Source organism: Oryctolagus cuniculus, chromosome 3 (assembly GCF_051225735.1).
Source record: "Oryctolagus cuniculus isolate XC-2025 breed Fujian yellow rabbit chromosome 3, ASM5122573v1, whole genome shotgun sequence".
NCBI classification, from domain to species: domain Eukaryota; kingdom Metazoa; phylum Chordata; class Mammalia; order Lagomorpha; family Leporidae; genus Oryctolagus; species Oryctolagus cuniculus.
The window spans coordinates 181,670,847-181,683,949 of record NC_142869.1 but is presented as its reverse complement, the minus strand read 5'-3'; the positions used below and the strand labels follow the sequence as shown (position 1 = coordinate 181,683,949).

The following is a 13,103-nucleotide window of genomic DNA, read 5'->3' as shown; positions in this document are numbered from 1 at the left end:
AGGCCGCTACGGCTGGTGTGTTGCGGCAGGTGCACTGCGCTGATCTGAAGCCAGGAGCCAGGTGCTTTCTCCTGGTCTCCCATGTGGGTGCGGGGCCCAAGCACTTGGGCCATCCTCCACTGCCTTCTTGGGCCACAGCAGAGAGCTGGACTGGAAGAGGAGCAACTGGGACAGAACTGGCGCCCCAATGGGGACTAGAACCTGGGGTGCCTGCGCTGCAGGTGGAGGATTAGCCTACTGAGCTATGGCGCCGGCCCCCATAGGGGTTTTGATGTAGTACTTCTTGAAGCTGAAGTTTTGGCATAATTGTTTTTCCAAGTTTTTCTTTTCATTTCTTATGCTTCCATGAAAACTGTGGAGTTTGGAGAAGATTATATAATTGCCACAGTAGTGAATATTTTTCCAATATATGTTAGCACCAGTATAGAGGAAGACCAGCAGTCACATTACAAGGACCAGCGCCATGGCTCACTTGGTTAATCCTCTGCCTGAGGTGCCGGCATCCCATATGGGCGCCAGGTTCTAGTCCTGGTTGCTCCTCTTCCAGTCCAGCTCTCTGCTGTGGCCTGGGAGGGCAGTGGAGGATGGCCCAAGTGCCTGGGCCCCTGTACCCGCATGGGAGACCAGGAGGAAGCACCTGGCTCCTGGCTTCGGATCAGTGCAACGCCGGCCATAGCGGCCATTAGGGGAGTGAACTAATGGAAGGAAGACCTTTCTCTCTCTCTCTCTCTCTCTCTCTCTCACTGTCTATAGCTCTACCTATCAAATAAAAAACCCAATTACATTATATTGAGATTTAAATACTATTTCAGAAAGGGATGATTTCTTATGGTTTGGCTGATACCAAACAACAGTATCTAAAGGACACTGACCATTCCACCTGCCCATTTTGTTCACTTGGTCAAGACAAACCTAGGGAACCAGCACCATTGTACTTGCCTAGTTCTTGTACAGAGCTTTAATTGTGTTATTCCTCTGTAGGTGAGTCCATTGACATGAAGTGGAGAGACGTTCGGTTGTATTTCACAGATGAAATTGCAAGGCTTAGTGACGAATCAGAGGTATATCTGTGAAGAATCAGGCAAAGGCCCATACATGTCATGTCCATTCTCAGCACAGCGTCCCAGGGCCTCTTCCCTTCACTGGGCCCTGAGCCCAGAGTAGAGTGGTGTCCACGGTCCTCCTCAGCTTGGCATTGCTTGAGATCAGGACGGCTGCGTGTCCCGAGGGACACGCCACCAACAGCACATCACAAACCATCGCCCCGTTTTGTTGTGCCACTCTGTCAGTACGGCAGATGACGGCCGTGCAGAACAACACCACGTAGAAGCAGATGAGGGCAACAAGAGCTTTTAGGGCTTGGATGTGGGCCTCCGGGCTGGGGTCTCGGACATTGCTGGTTTGGGCCATCATTGTCCTCAGGTGCTTCCTCAAGGACACAATCAGTACCCCAGAAGAAACCAGAAAAGACAGGAACAGGGGAATGGACCCCACACTGCAGAACATGAAAGCGTAAAATACGCTGACGCTTCCAATGTGCACATTGAGCTCTGTGTTGTTCACGAGTAGCACGGAAGTGACTCTGAAGTGAGATCTGCTAATAAAGTCCCCCACACAGAGGACAGTGCAGATGCAGCAGAAAAGGAGGCCCCCCAGGAGCAGCTGGGGGGTCCTCCTGGAGATCTAGCTTGCCACGCAGAGCAGGAAGGTGAGGGAGAACCGAGCGACCTTGGAGCAGTGGAGGGGGCTGAGGCAGGTGGGGAGCCAGAGGCTGACTTGGTTCGTGATTGTCCAGAGCATGATGACGATTTGGTAGCTGTGGCTCAGCGGGTCCTTCATTTGCTGGAAAAAAGAGAGATGCACGGCATCTAGAAACAGCAGGCCATGCGGAAGAAGACGGGTGGTGCTGAGACACAGCAACACAAGGTCACAGCCGTTCACCGGCTGCTGCTCCACCACATCCCAAAAACTCACCCAGAAAATGAAGGCATTGGCCAGGACACCCACTGCAAACTCCAGGACTGAAAGGACCATAAATGTGATCTTGCCTTCATAGGACACAGTTAATTCAGGGGTCAGAGTCAACATGACGCCTCTCTTCTAGTTGACTGACCTACGTAGGACTCGGTGCAGAAGGGTACGTGTGCACTCTGAGCCAGGGTCTTGCCTTCACACTGTCTGCAGTTCTTGCCTGATGCGGGTAAACAGGAGCCTCCGAGAGGAGACCTGGAGGGATGAGGCTGCTTTTGGACACACACCAAGCTCATCCCGAGGGTGGCTTACCATACGTAGAAACAAGTCCACTGCAGCTGTGTGCAGTTCACACACTTGTGACGCCTCACTGGGGTCCTTCCTTCTAGAACTCCAAACCCAGACGCTGAGGGCTCCTCCTCGCTCCACCAGGGGGCAGCATTGCAGTACAGGGGTTTGCTTCCTCACCGTCCTGCTGGAAACTGCTTGCTCCACTGCACAGAGATCTAGCACGTCAAAGTCACACTACACACTACACACACACACACACACGCACATATTCATATATATGATTTATAGCTAGAATCAAACACCCAGTCTGTGTTTCTTGGAGCCACAAACCTCCCCACAATCTTTCAGTAATCAAGGGATCTGTCGGAGACTGGTATCAACCACCAGTGACACCCTGTCGCTCACCCCCCTTTGACTCACACACACACTGTTAAGGGTTACAGAAACCATCTACTGTGTCTTTAGCAACTGGAGGTTGTTGGAAAACTGGTTCACTCAGGAAACTAAGAAGCTAAAAGTCGCAATGCTAATAAGAACAGTGACAGGAATGAAAAGCTTATTTCATCGGTGGTAATTAAAATCTGTGCTCACTTGGATTTTACAAATAAATACTAAAAGTCTATAATCTAAAAATTTTGTGTTTAGACTTTTGCTGGCATCGGAGTAGAAGTCTTCGGATTGCCTTGTTTTGGTAAAGTTTTTATTTTATTTAAACAAGAGAGAGAGAGAGAGAGAGAGAGAGAGAGAGAGAGAAATCTTCCATCTGCTGCTTTACTCCTCAAATGCCTGCAACAGCCGAGGCTGAACCAGACTGAAGCCAGGAGCCAGGAGTTCCATCCAGGTCTCCCATGTGGGAGGCAGGAACCCAAGTACTTGAGCCGTCGTCCGTGGCCCCCAGGGTGCACATTAGCAGGAAGCTAGATCTCAGTTCCAGGTACTGCACTATGGGACACAGGCATCCCAGAAAGTTAATTCACTCCACCGTGGTGGTGCAGCAGGTTAAGCCGCTGCTTACACTTCTGGCATCCCATATCAAGTACTTACTTGTGCCCCAGCTGCTTTACTTCTGGCCCAGTTTCTTGCTAATGTTCCTGTTAAGGCAGTGGGTGATGACGGCCCAAGAACTTGCCTGGATGGAGTTCCTGGCTTCTGCATGGCCTAGCCTTGGCTGTTGAAGCAATTTGTGGAGTAGACCAGTAGATGGAAGCTCTTGCCCCAATCTATGAAACACTCCCTTTTTAATAATTAATTTAAAAAGAGAGCCCTGCTCATTATTTAACAATTCCACCAGATGGAGCCAGACCACCAGGGAGGTCTGGAATTTCTGGCTTGTTCACGGTGCAGGCTGACTCCAGCCATTTTATTTAATTTAGCAACATCCCATATTTTATATAACTGACACTTTAGATGACACTTAATGGGTTACAACAGATGGACTACCCTTTATTCACAGTTTTCCTGTAAATAATATAATGATAATTCCATTTTTTTTAACTGATGAGGAGGAAGGTCAAATAGTTAAGCATCTTGGCCCAGGTAGTCAAACCTCATGAGGATACTGGCTTCTAACACCAGGTATTCTGATTCACCTTCGGTGCTCTGACCTAAGCCTAACCACCAGTGTGGGTTGTGGCGTGTAGGGAACACCTTGCTTTGGTAAGACGCTTGACCATATCCTTCCCAACTCCAGCCCTGTTTGCACTTGATTTCTGCTGGAGGTGGGCAGTGAGGGTAGCCGCTGAGCCCTTGAGAACCACCCCAGGGTGGTGGAGGGAGGAGGCGACACTTCAGCCTCTTCTCAGGAAAGCTAGAGTAGTTGTGTCTCAAGAGACCACTACTCTAGTCAGGGAAAGGAGTGGGGACTGCCCCATTAGGCTCAGGGAAAGAACATGTGTGTCTACCGAGCAGGTGCATGGAGTGATCCATAAGTTAGAGCCTAGTGTACATGCAGGGTCCTGAGGATTTCTCCAGGCAGGTGTGGGCTGAGGTCTTCCTTGACTCTTCGCTTCCCTCAAACTTTCTTCCTAGCACTGGTAGCTCTTCCTGAATCTGCTACAATGTGTGTGTGTGTCTGTGTGTGTGTGTGTGTCTGTGTGCACACACGCACGCATCTTCAGTTACCCTGAGTTCTTCAAGAACAGAGATTATGTATTCTTTCCTGGCTCCTCATTCTGCTCGTGTATGACACATAAACAGATTTTCGTTCCTTTATTTGGCCATTCCCTTTAAATCCAAGGCAGTGATTTGACTTTCTTTGCTTTCTTAAGAGTGTGGTGTGAAGGCCCTGCTCGAAGGCAGGTGAATTCACTCCTGGGATTCAAGTGTATTTTGTGCACTGAAGAGCAAAGGCTGTCAGACTTCCGTAATGTATTGTGTAGCACTTTTCCTCAGAGAAGAAAGAGTTAGGCTGTGCAACTTTGACTCTGAAACAAAACTGTAGCCACCTAACCGCAGGCAAGGTTCTGGGGGGATGGTGTTTGCCACTAGACTTTGTTCTAGGCGTATGGGCGATGTCTGAACCGGAGAGGGCACATCATCAAGTGGGCTCTCTGGGCTGCAAGGGGTACTGAGGTCCTTCAGGAGTGTGAACTTCTTATGGACTATACCCATAGTTCTCAAAGCCTAAGGTGCCCCCCTTCAGGGAGATCAGCCTCTCCAGCAGACTTGTTATGAATGCAAACCCTTGGGCCCCACCTAGACCTTCTGCATCAAAGTCTCTGATGGTACAGCCCAGCGATCTGTGTTTAACAAGTCATCCTAGTGAACGTGACGCACCCTCACGTTTGAAAGCCACTGAGATTTAAGGGAGGAAGATTTCCTAGGATCCTCGCCATGGGCACACCTCACAGAGACTGGAATGTTGCCTGACTCAGGGTCCATGCTGTCCTCTCAGCACAGGAGTTAACCACCGTTGGCTTGCAGGATCTATTACACGTGAGACATTGAAGAGGAGGGACTTGATCATTTCAAGTGCTAGGTGGGCAAGAGTCTCAAGAGTTTGCGAATCCAGCTCTGCGGATTATTCCTGTTACATGAGAAGAATGACAGTGACGTGGGGGTTATCTGGATATTACTCCATTAAAAGTAAGGCCGGTACCCAGAGACTCCAAGGGCAGAGAGGCCTGCTGCAAGGTGGACTGTAGCAAGCAGCAGATCCAGGCAGAGTCCTCACAGCCAGCTAGCCGTACTGTGCATGTCCAACGTTGCCTGTGTGATGTAACTTCTCTCCTCTCCACTGCCACCAGAGCCCCAGTGCTCTCCGGGTGTGCCAGCATTCGCAACTACACGTGAACCACTTCTACATCTTTCTTTCAGAGAGTAGAACCCAGTGGGACCAACTGTAATGAGTACAGTTTCTTAGACAGCCTTCGTTTCCTTTCCTGCTCTCTGTGTTTGAAATGTGTTCGATTTGGACTCCAAACATGAGGGCAAAACCGAGAGAATCTCAAAGCCTGCACAGCTGAAACCACAGAGTAACTGCTCTCCACATTTCCCGTTACATGATAAGGGCAAAACCTTAAGCCACAATGTGTGGGCCATCGATACTGGTTGACCATAGTTACTGATCCACTCTGAAAGCTAAACCCTGGTGCTAGCACTCTCAAGAGTGGAAATAGGGGGAAGCAGAAAAAACAGAGATGTACGGAAATTACTTATGAGGACTCACATATTTGGTGAAGGAGAGAAGGAAGAGAAATTTGCCTGCAAGAAGGGTCCCTTTTCTAATTGCCCATCAACATGGGAAGCCAGAAAGTGGAAAGGAGAGGTCAGCCTGCTTCCTGTCTAGGTTTGCAAGTCATGAAGAGGCAGAAAATAGGAAGTGCTAAAGAGGAAACAGAAGAAAGGCTGTGTCTACTTCCTGCATTTTAAGGCAGATTTTTTCTGCCCACACATAATTGCTGTAATTGTCAAGGGGATGTGGGTAGTTTACGGTATGGAGAAACGGGGTTAAAGAATCTGTAGCACAGTGCTTATTTCCAGTTCCTGCTGCTGGTTCTCCGTGTCCTGTGTTCAGGAAGAGAGTCTAAGAGCTGCGAGACTTCGGATAATAACCAGCTCTGTTCTGTTTCTCTTGATCAGGGTGCAACACACAAAGGGAAGAGAACATTATGCAGCACAGGCACTTTGAGGGTTCTGGTTCAAACCGCACCAAGAGGTAAAGTGTGTGGACCTGCACGGCCAGAAAGCAAAACAGGACAGGGAGGGAGTTGAGCCAGAAAGAGTGATAAAAAATGATAGTCTGAGCACGGCTCAAAGTCATCATCAGTGAATTCATGAATTCATGACAATTCCTATGACATGCTTTTTCCATGTTTTCCCTGAGATTTGGGACTGGAGGGAATCAGGAGTTCATTAGGTGGGAAAATGTCTATGGAATTCAGCATTACGTTGGAAAAAACATGTAAATTTGCATACTGCTATAGGCTATTCAGTGTACTGCCACGTTTTAAATAATTCAAAATATTGATTGAATTCTTTCTTCCTGCAGTTATCTTTAACTAAATTGAATGTGCAAGAAAATGCATTATGCACTTACTGATGTGCCACTCACTGCATTATCCTAGGACACATGCGCCTTGATCTAAAATATACAACATTATAGGGGTGCAAAGTTATTCAAAGGCCCTACAACTGGGTTGTAAAATCTGAAAGACACAGATAACAGAACGATGACTTGCTGCTCATAGGACAGATTTAAGCAGAAGTTGCTGATGGAAATACCTGCCTGTGTGGGGCAAAGGGAGACAATGAGAGTCCATCACAGCAGGGCCAGCTGGGACCGCTGGCTTACATGGCACAGAAACTCAGAGAAGTTGGCTGAAAGTGAAGTTGTTGGTGGGAGTGGGAGTAGCAGTGGAGTTTGTGTTTATTGAAGAAATAGGACAATCACATGGAATTATGTTGCAATAATTGACTCACAGAAATTGGAAAAATATCGTCAGTCTGGTTTTCTTTTTTTGGGTTTGAATGGACTTTTTAAAAATTTCTCCTACTCTCTACACGTCTTCCTCATTCTCTTTTGGGGAGACAGGGTATTTTTAGTAAAATGCATCAATTTCTTTTACTCAGTAGCATGCCGCAGTCCCACAGATCTACTGGCCCAATGCAACATGATTCAGAGTTTGTGTCTGAAATTCTAATTTCTGGGAAGGAGAATCCAGCTGGATGAGGTTGGGCCATCTGTCCAGTGCTGGCCCATCCTGTGATCAGAGGATTGAGTGATGGCAGGAGGCTGTGCAGGTATGCAGTATGGAGGAGGAGCCTCAAGGATATCATGGGCATTTGTACTATAAAATTTGGACTCACCAAGGGATCACACAAACAAGACTAGTGTCTGCTAATACTAACTGATAGAATAAACAAGGGAGAGAATGATCCAACACAGGAAGCAGGAAACACAGCAGACTCATAGAATGGCAGATGTCCTAAACAGCACTCTGGCCTCAGAATCAGCCCTTAAGGCATTTGGATCTGGCTGAAGAGCCCATGAGAGTATTTTAGGCATGAAAAGCCAAGACACTCTCGGAAAAAAAAAAGAAGGCCTAAATGAAAGATCTCTGTGAGTGAGATCCCAGTGGAAAGAACGGGGCCATCAAAGAAGGAGGTACCTTTCTCTGAAGGGAGGAGAGAACTTCCACTTTGACTATGACCCTGTTGGAATAAGATCGAAGTTGGCGAACCCAAAAGGTTTCCATAGCCTTGGCAACTCATGACAAGAGCCTAGGGAGATTACTGACGCCATAAACAAGAGTGTCAAATTGTTAAGTCAACAACAGGGGTCACTGTGTACTTACTTCTCATGTGGGAACTTTGTCCTTAATGTGTTGTCCAATGTGAAGTAATGCTATAACTAGTACTGACAGTATTTTTTTTTTTTTTGACAGGCAGAGTGGATAGTGAGAGAGAGAGACAGAGAGAAAGGTCTTCCTTTGCCATTCGTTCACCCTCCAATGGCTGCCGCGGCTGGCGCACTGTGCTGATCCGATGGCAGGAGCCAGGTGCTTCTCCTGGTCTCCCATGGGGTGCAGGGCCTAAGCACTTGGGCCATCCTGCACTGCCTTCCCTGGCCACAGCAGAGAGCTGGCCTGGAAGAGGGGCAACTGGGAAAGAATCCGGCGCCTGACCAGGACTAGAACCCGGTATGCCGGTGCTGCTAGGTGGAGGATTAGCCTATTGAGCCATGGTGCCGGCCCTGAAACAGTATTTTTACACTTTGTGTTTCTGTGTGGGTGCAAACTGTTGAAATCTTTGCTTAATATATACTGAATTGATCTTCTGTATATAAATATAATTGAAAATGAAAAAATCTCTCAGGTGGGTGGTAGAAGGTTTTTTTTTAATATTTAATTATTTATTTGGAAGTCAAGAGTTACAGAGAGGCAGAGAGAAAGATCTTCCATCTGCTGGTTCACTCCCCAAACGGCCACAACGGTGGGCTGATCCAAAGCCAGGAGCCAGGAGCTTCTTCCAGGTGTCCCATGTGGGTGCAGGGGCCGAAGTGCTTGAGCCATCCTCCACTGCTTTCCAAGGTGCGTTAGCAGGGAGCTGGATGGGAAGTGGAGCAGCTGGGACTCAAACTGGCACCCATATGGGATGCCAGTGCTGCAGGCAGTGGCTTTACCTGCTTTGCCACAGCGCTGGCCCCAGGATGGGAGAATTAGATAACTGGCAGGATTTGAGGTTTCCCCCTTTGGGAGACTTTGTGTGAATGAACTTTGAATTTTGTGAATGAACAAACAAACGAAACCATTTTTTCTGAATCTACTGCCCTCACTTCCATGAACACTGACTCACTAGATTGAAATGAGATTAATACGGGTTCAATGCCACTATTGACCTTTAGCAAGTCGTTTCTCCTAGTTTCTATCTCCTCATTTATACACAGGCTTTGAAAACGTCTGTCCTGTCTCATGTGGTTGTGGTGATCAAAGATAACACGGAGTAAAGTGCTCTGAAAACTGTGGTGTCAGTCAGGTGCAAAGTTTTATTCCTGGGCCGGCGCCGCGGCTCACTAGGCTAATCCTCCACCTAGCAGCGCCGGCACACCGGGTTCTAGTCCCGGTCGGGGCGCCGGATTCTGTCCCGGTTACCCCTCTTCCAGGCCAGCTCTCTGCTGTGGCCCGGGAGTGCAGTGGAGGATGGCCCAGGTGCTTGGGCCCTGCACCCCATGGGAGACCAGGAGAAGCACCTGGCTCCTGCCATCGGATCAGCGCGGTGCGCCGGCCGCAGCGCGCCGGCCACGGCAGCCATTGGAGGTTGAACCAACGGCAAAGGAAGACCTTTCTCTCTGTCTCTCTCTCTCACTGTCCACTCTGCCTGTCCAAAAAAAAAAAAAAAAAAAGGTTTTATTGCTAACATGTGAATGCTGGGTGACTTGTTATTCCTAGTGAGTCGCACACCTGCTGTGTGTGAGCGTGGAGGGGGAAGCATGGGAGGCAGTGCAGAAGTGCTGACTAACGGCCATTTCACAGGAGGAGGAATTGCTGTAATGCTCTGTGTGGGTGGAATCCACTCTCACTTTCCTCTGAGCACTCTGCGCAGATAAGTCACTCCTCCTGCACCCTCTCCTTCACTCCCTCTCCAGGTGGCACGTGATGTGGAGGGCTTGTATGTGGGAAAGGAGAAGAGGAAGAGCTTGGCTTCAGTAAAAAGAAAGAGGTACAATCTGAAGTGTGCAGGCTATGGGCGTTCAGAGAGAGCGTTTTGATTAGTAGGGGGTATTTGCATATGATTACCTGAAGGTGTGCATATAGTATGTTGCTGTACGGGGGGAGGGAGATAAAGGAGAGAGAGTTGTGAGGGAAGCAGGTCTGGTTTTCCTCTCAGAGTCCGCAGAGCCTGTGTAGTGTGGGATGCCGGATGGTTTTCCAAGTGTCTGCTCCTCCAGGGTCCATGCTGTAACAGAACACCTCCTTCCAGCCCATCCTGTGACGTCACTCCAGGGGCTGATGGACTGGAGGAACACCAGCACTGAAGCTGATGCTACTTGCTTGCTGGATAGTAATCCACCTTTAGAAAAGACAAGTTGGGGAACGGCTGGAAATCCAACATGGAGTGTCAGGTTCTTGTTATTTCAGTTTGGGCTCAAATAGCCTCATAAAGCACGTATTTAGCACCTCTTATCTACAGATGAGCCAGCTGAGCTTCAGGAGTTCTGACTGACTGCCCAAGGTCTGCAGCAGTAGAGAACCAGTTCTCAAACTCACGCTGCCTGGATTTCAGACTCTTTTAGCATGACACCACACTGGGGTGGGGGAGCCCGACCACCATGTGAGGATTTAACATGAAGCCCTCTGAGAAGTGATTTATCTTTTAAAAAAATTATATTCAATAGTTTCATACTAAAGGGATGCTTTCAGAGACGGCCAACCACTCACAGTATATTGCTGGTAAAACCCACGCAGACGAGAATATTGTTTTCTGTTAGGACTTTATTTTAGGGGAATCCGTGGCCCCATTTTCAAGGTAAGGAGGGTGTGGGGTACACAGTGGCCTCATCTTTCCTTTATGAGCTCCATGGTTGGAATAGGCTCCTCCGTGGTTCTGACTTTGATGAAACTCGTGAGAAGATTCAGCCTGCAGGGACTCGAGGAGTGGCTAGCGCTCCTCTGAGCACTTTGGAGAATACGCATTTGCAAAATAGGACAATATATTAAATGGGCAGTTAGTTCAGTGCTTTAGGAAAGGGGAAACATCAGTCACAGTCACGACTACATGGGGCCAGTGTTGTGGCACCAGCAGCCCATGAGTGCCACTTTGAGTCCTGGCTGCTCCACTTCTGATCCAGCTCCCTGCTAATGTGCCTGAGAAGGCAGTGGTTAATGGGCTAATTGCTTGGGCCCCTGCCGCACATGTGGGAGACCTGGATAGAGTAGAGTTCCTGGCTCTTGGCTTCAGCCTGGCCTTTGGGGAATGAGCCAATGGATGGAAAATTTCTCTCTCTCTCTCTCTCCCTCTCTCTCTCTCTCTCTCTCCCCCATCACTCTGACTTTCTTGAAGAGTTGCAGAGAGAGAGAGATGCAGAGATCTTCCATCTGCTGGTTTACTCCCCAGATAGCCACAAGGACTGGGACTGGGCCAGGCCAAAGGGAGCTGGTTTGAAAGAGGAGCAGCTGGGACTTGAACCAGCACTCAGGTGTGATGTAGCAGCTTACCCAGCTGTACCACGAATCTTAAAAACTAGTGTCAGAGTTGTATGGACCACTTACGATGGCCTGGGTTTTATGCTAAATGCGTCCTGCACTTTATTTCATTTCTTCCTCACTGTACATGACCCGGGGTCAAGCAGTAGGTGTGAAGCAGTTCATGCTGTTTCTTGTGAGGGTGGCCGTGCGGCCACTGTGATGGAGTGAGTGTGAACGGGCAGAAGACTCTTTGACCCCGACTCTTTGACTTGGGCGAGTATTTATTGGAGTCAACAGTTGACAGTGTGCGGTCTTACCAGCCTGGAGTGTCCCTGGCAACCAGGCAACTGTAAGAGCCGGAGACATCAGATCCTTAGGTCATGAAATTCCACTGAGACATCTTTAGGGTCATTCTTATCTGGGTCTCAGTTTGCCAGTTATGTGTCCCAACAGCCTAATAAGTCCTAGCAATGGTGAAGTGAGAAAGGACAAAACAAGGAAACGCACTTTCCGGAAAGATGAATTGGTTCTGTTTTGACTGTCTAGATCCACAATGAAATGACCATGATAAGAGCTATGACCTTTGCTTAGCTTCTGCAGGTGATACACTAAGTTGCCTGCTGGCCCAGGACAGTCCAAGCCGATAAGACTGCACACGGTAAGACTGGACCCTTTGGCCCGAATTTCTCCTGAATTTTGACTGTGCCATAAAGGCAGGTACCCAGAAATGCCAGCGGTGGAACGGGACTTTAAAATGGGCCAGTGTGTGGAGCAGCATGTTAAGCAGCCACCTTCAACGCCTGTATCCCTTATGGAGCACCAATTCAACTCTTGGTTGCTCTGTTTTCAATCCAGCTTCTTTCTCGTGTGCCTGGGTCACAGCAGAGGATAGCCAAGTACTTGAGTCCCTGACACCCATGTGGGAGACCGGGATGGAGTTACTGGGTCTGGTCTGGCCCAACATGGTTGCTGAGGCCACTTGGGAAGTAAACCAAGATAGGGAAGATATTTCTCTCTCTCTCTCTTTCTGCCACTTTGCCCTTCAAATAAGTAAATAGTTTTCAAACACAATACAATGAGATGTGATAAAAGAACAGCTTTTTAAAAAATATTTTCAATGTTACAGACTGAGACTTCTGTAAAATTAAAAAATAAATTACCAGAAAATGTAATTTAGAAAGGATACACAAATGTAAACTCCATTTTTAAATTATTAGGGTCAATGGACATCAAATTATTCTGATGAATATTAGTAAAACATCACAACACTTAACCTCAATTTCTGTACCTGTTTCTTTGAGGACTGACAACCACAGGTTCATGGCCCATGGGGAGTGGCTTGTAAGGAGGGCTCTCCCCTACCTCAGGGGGACACACTTCGTAATAGAGCGAGGTTCTTAACCTGGGGCTTGTGGTTAGAGTTCAGAGAGCCTGTGAACTTGGAAAGAGGAAATAGAGACATATTTTTTCTTTGCTAACTTCTGATTGAATACTATACATTAACATTTCTTTTTTTTAAAGATTCATTTTATTTATTTGAAAGGCAGAGTTAGAGAGAGAGAGAGAGAGAGAGAGAAGGAGGGATAGAGAGAGAGGGAGAGGGAGAAGGATAGAGAGAGATCTTTCATCTGCTGGTTCACTCCCCCTGGCAGCAGCCAGGAGCCAGGAGTTTCTTTTGAGTTTCCCAGTGGGTGCAGGGCCATCTCCCACGGCTTT

At 48.1% G+C, this 13,103-nt stretch overlaps 1 protein-coding gene across 1 annotated transcript; it reads right to left on the bottom strand.

The window, feature by feature from the left end:
- Nucleotides 1-1,110: 1,110 nt before the first annotated feature.
- TAS2R38 (taste 2 receptor member 38) lies at nt 1,111-2,088 on the bottom strand. Its single transcript, XM_008248873.4, is given in 1 exon segment — nt 1,111-2,088. A coding segment is annotated over 1 exon segment (978 nt).
- Nucleotides 2,089-13,103: the final 11,015 nt, after the last annotated feature.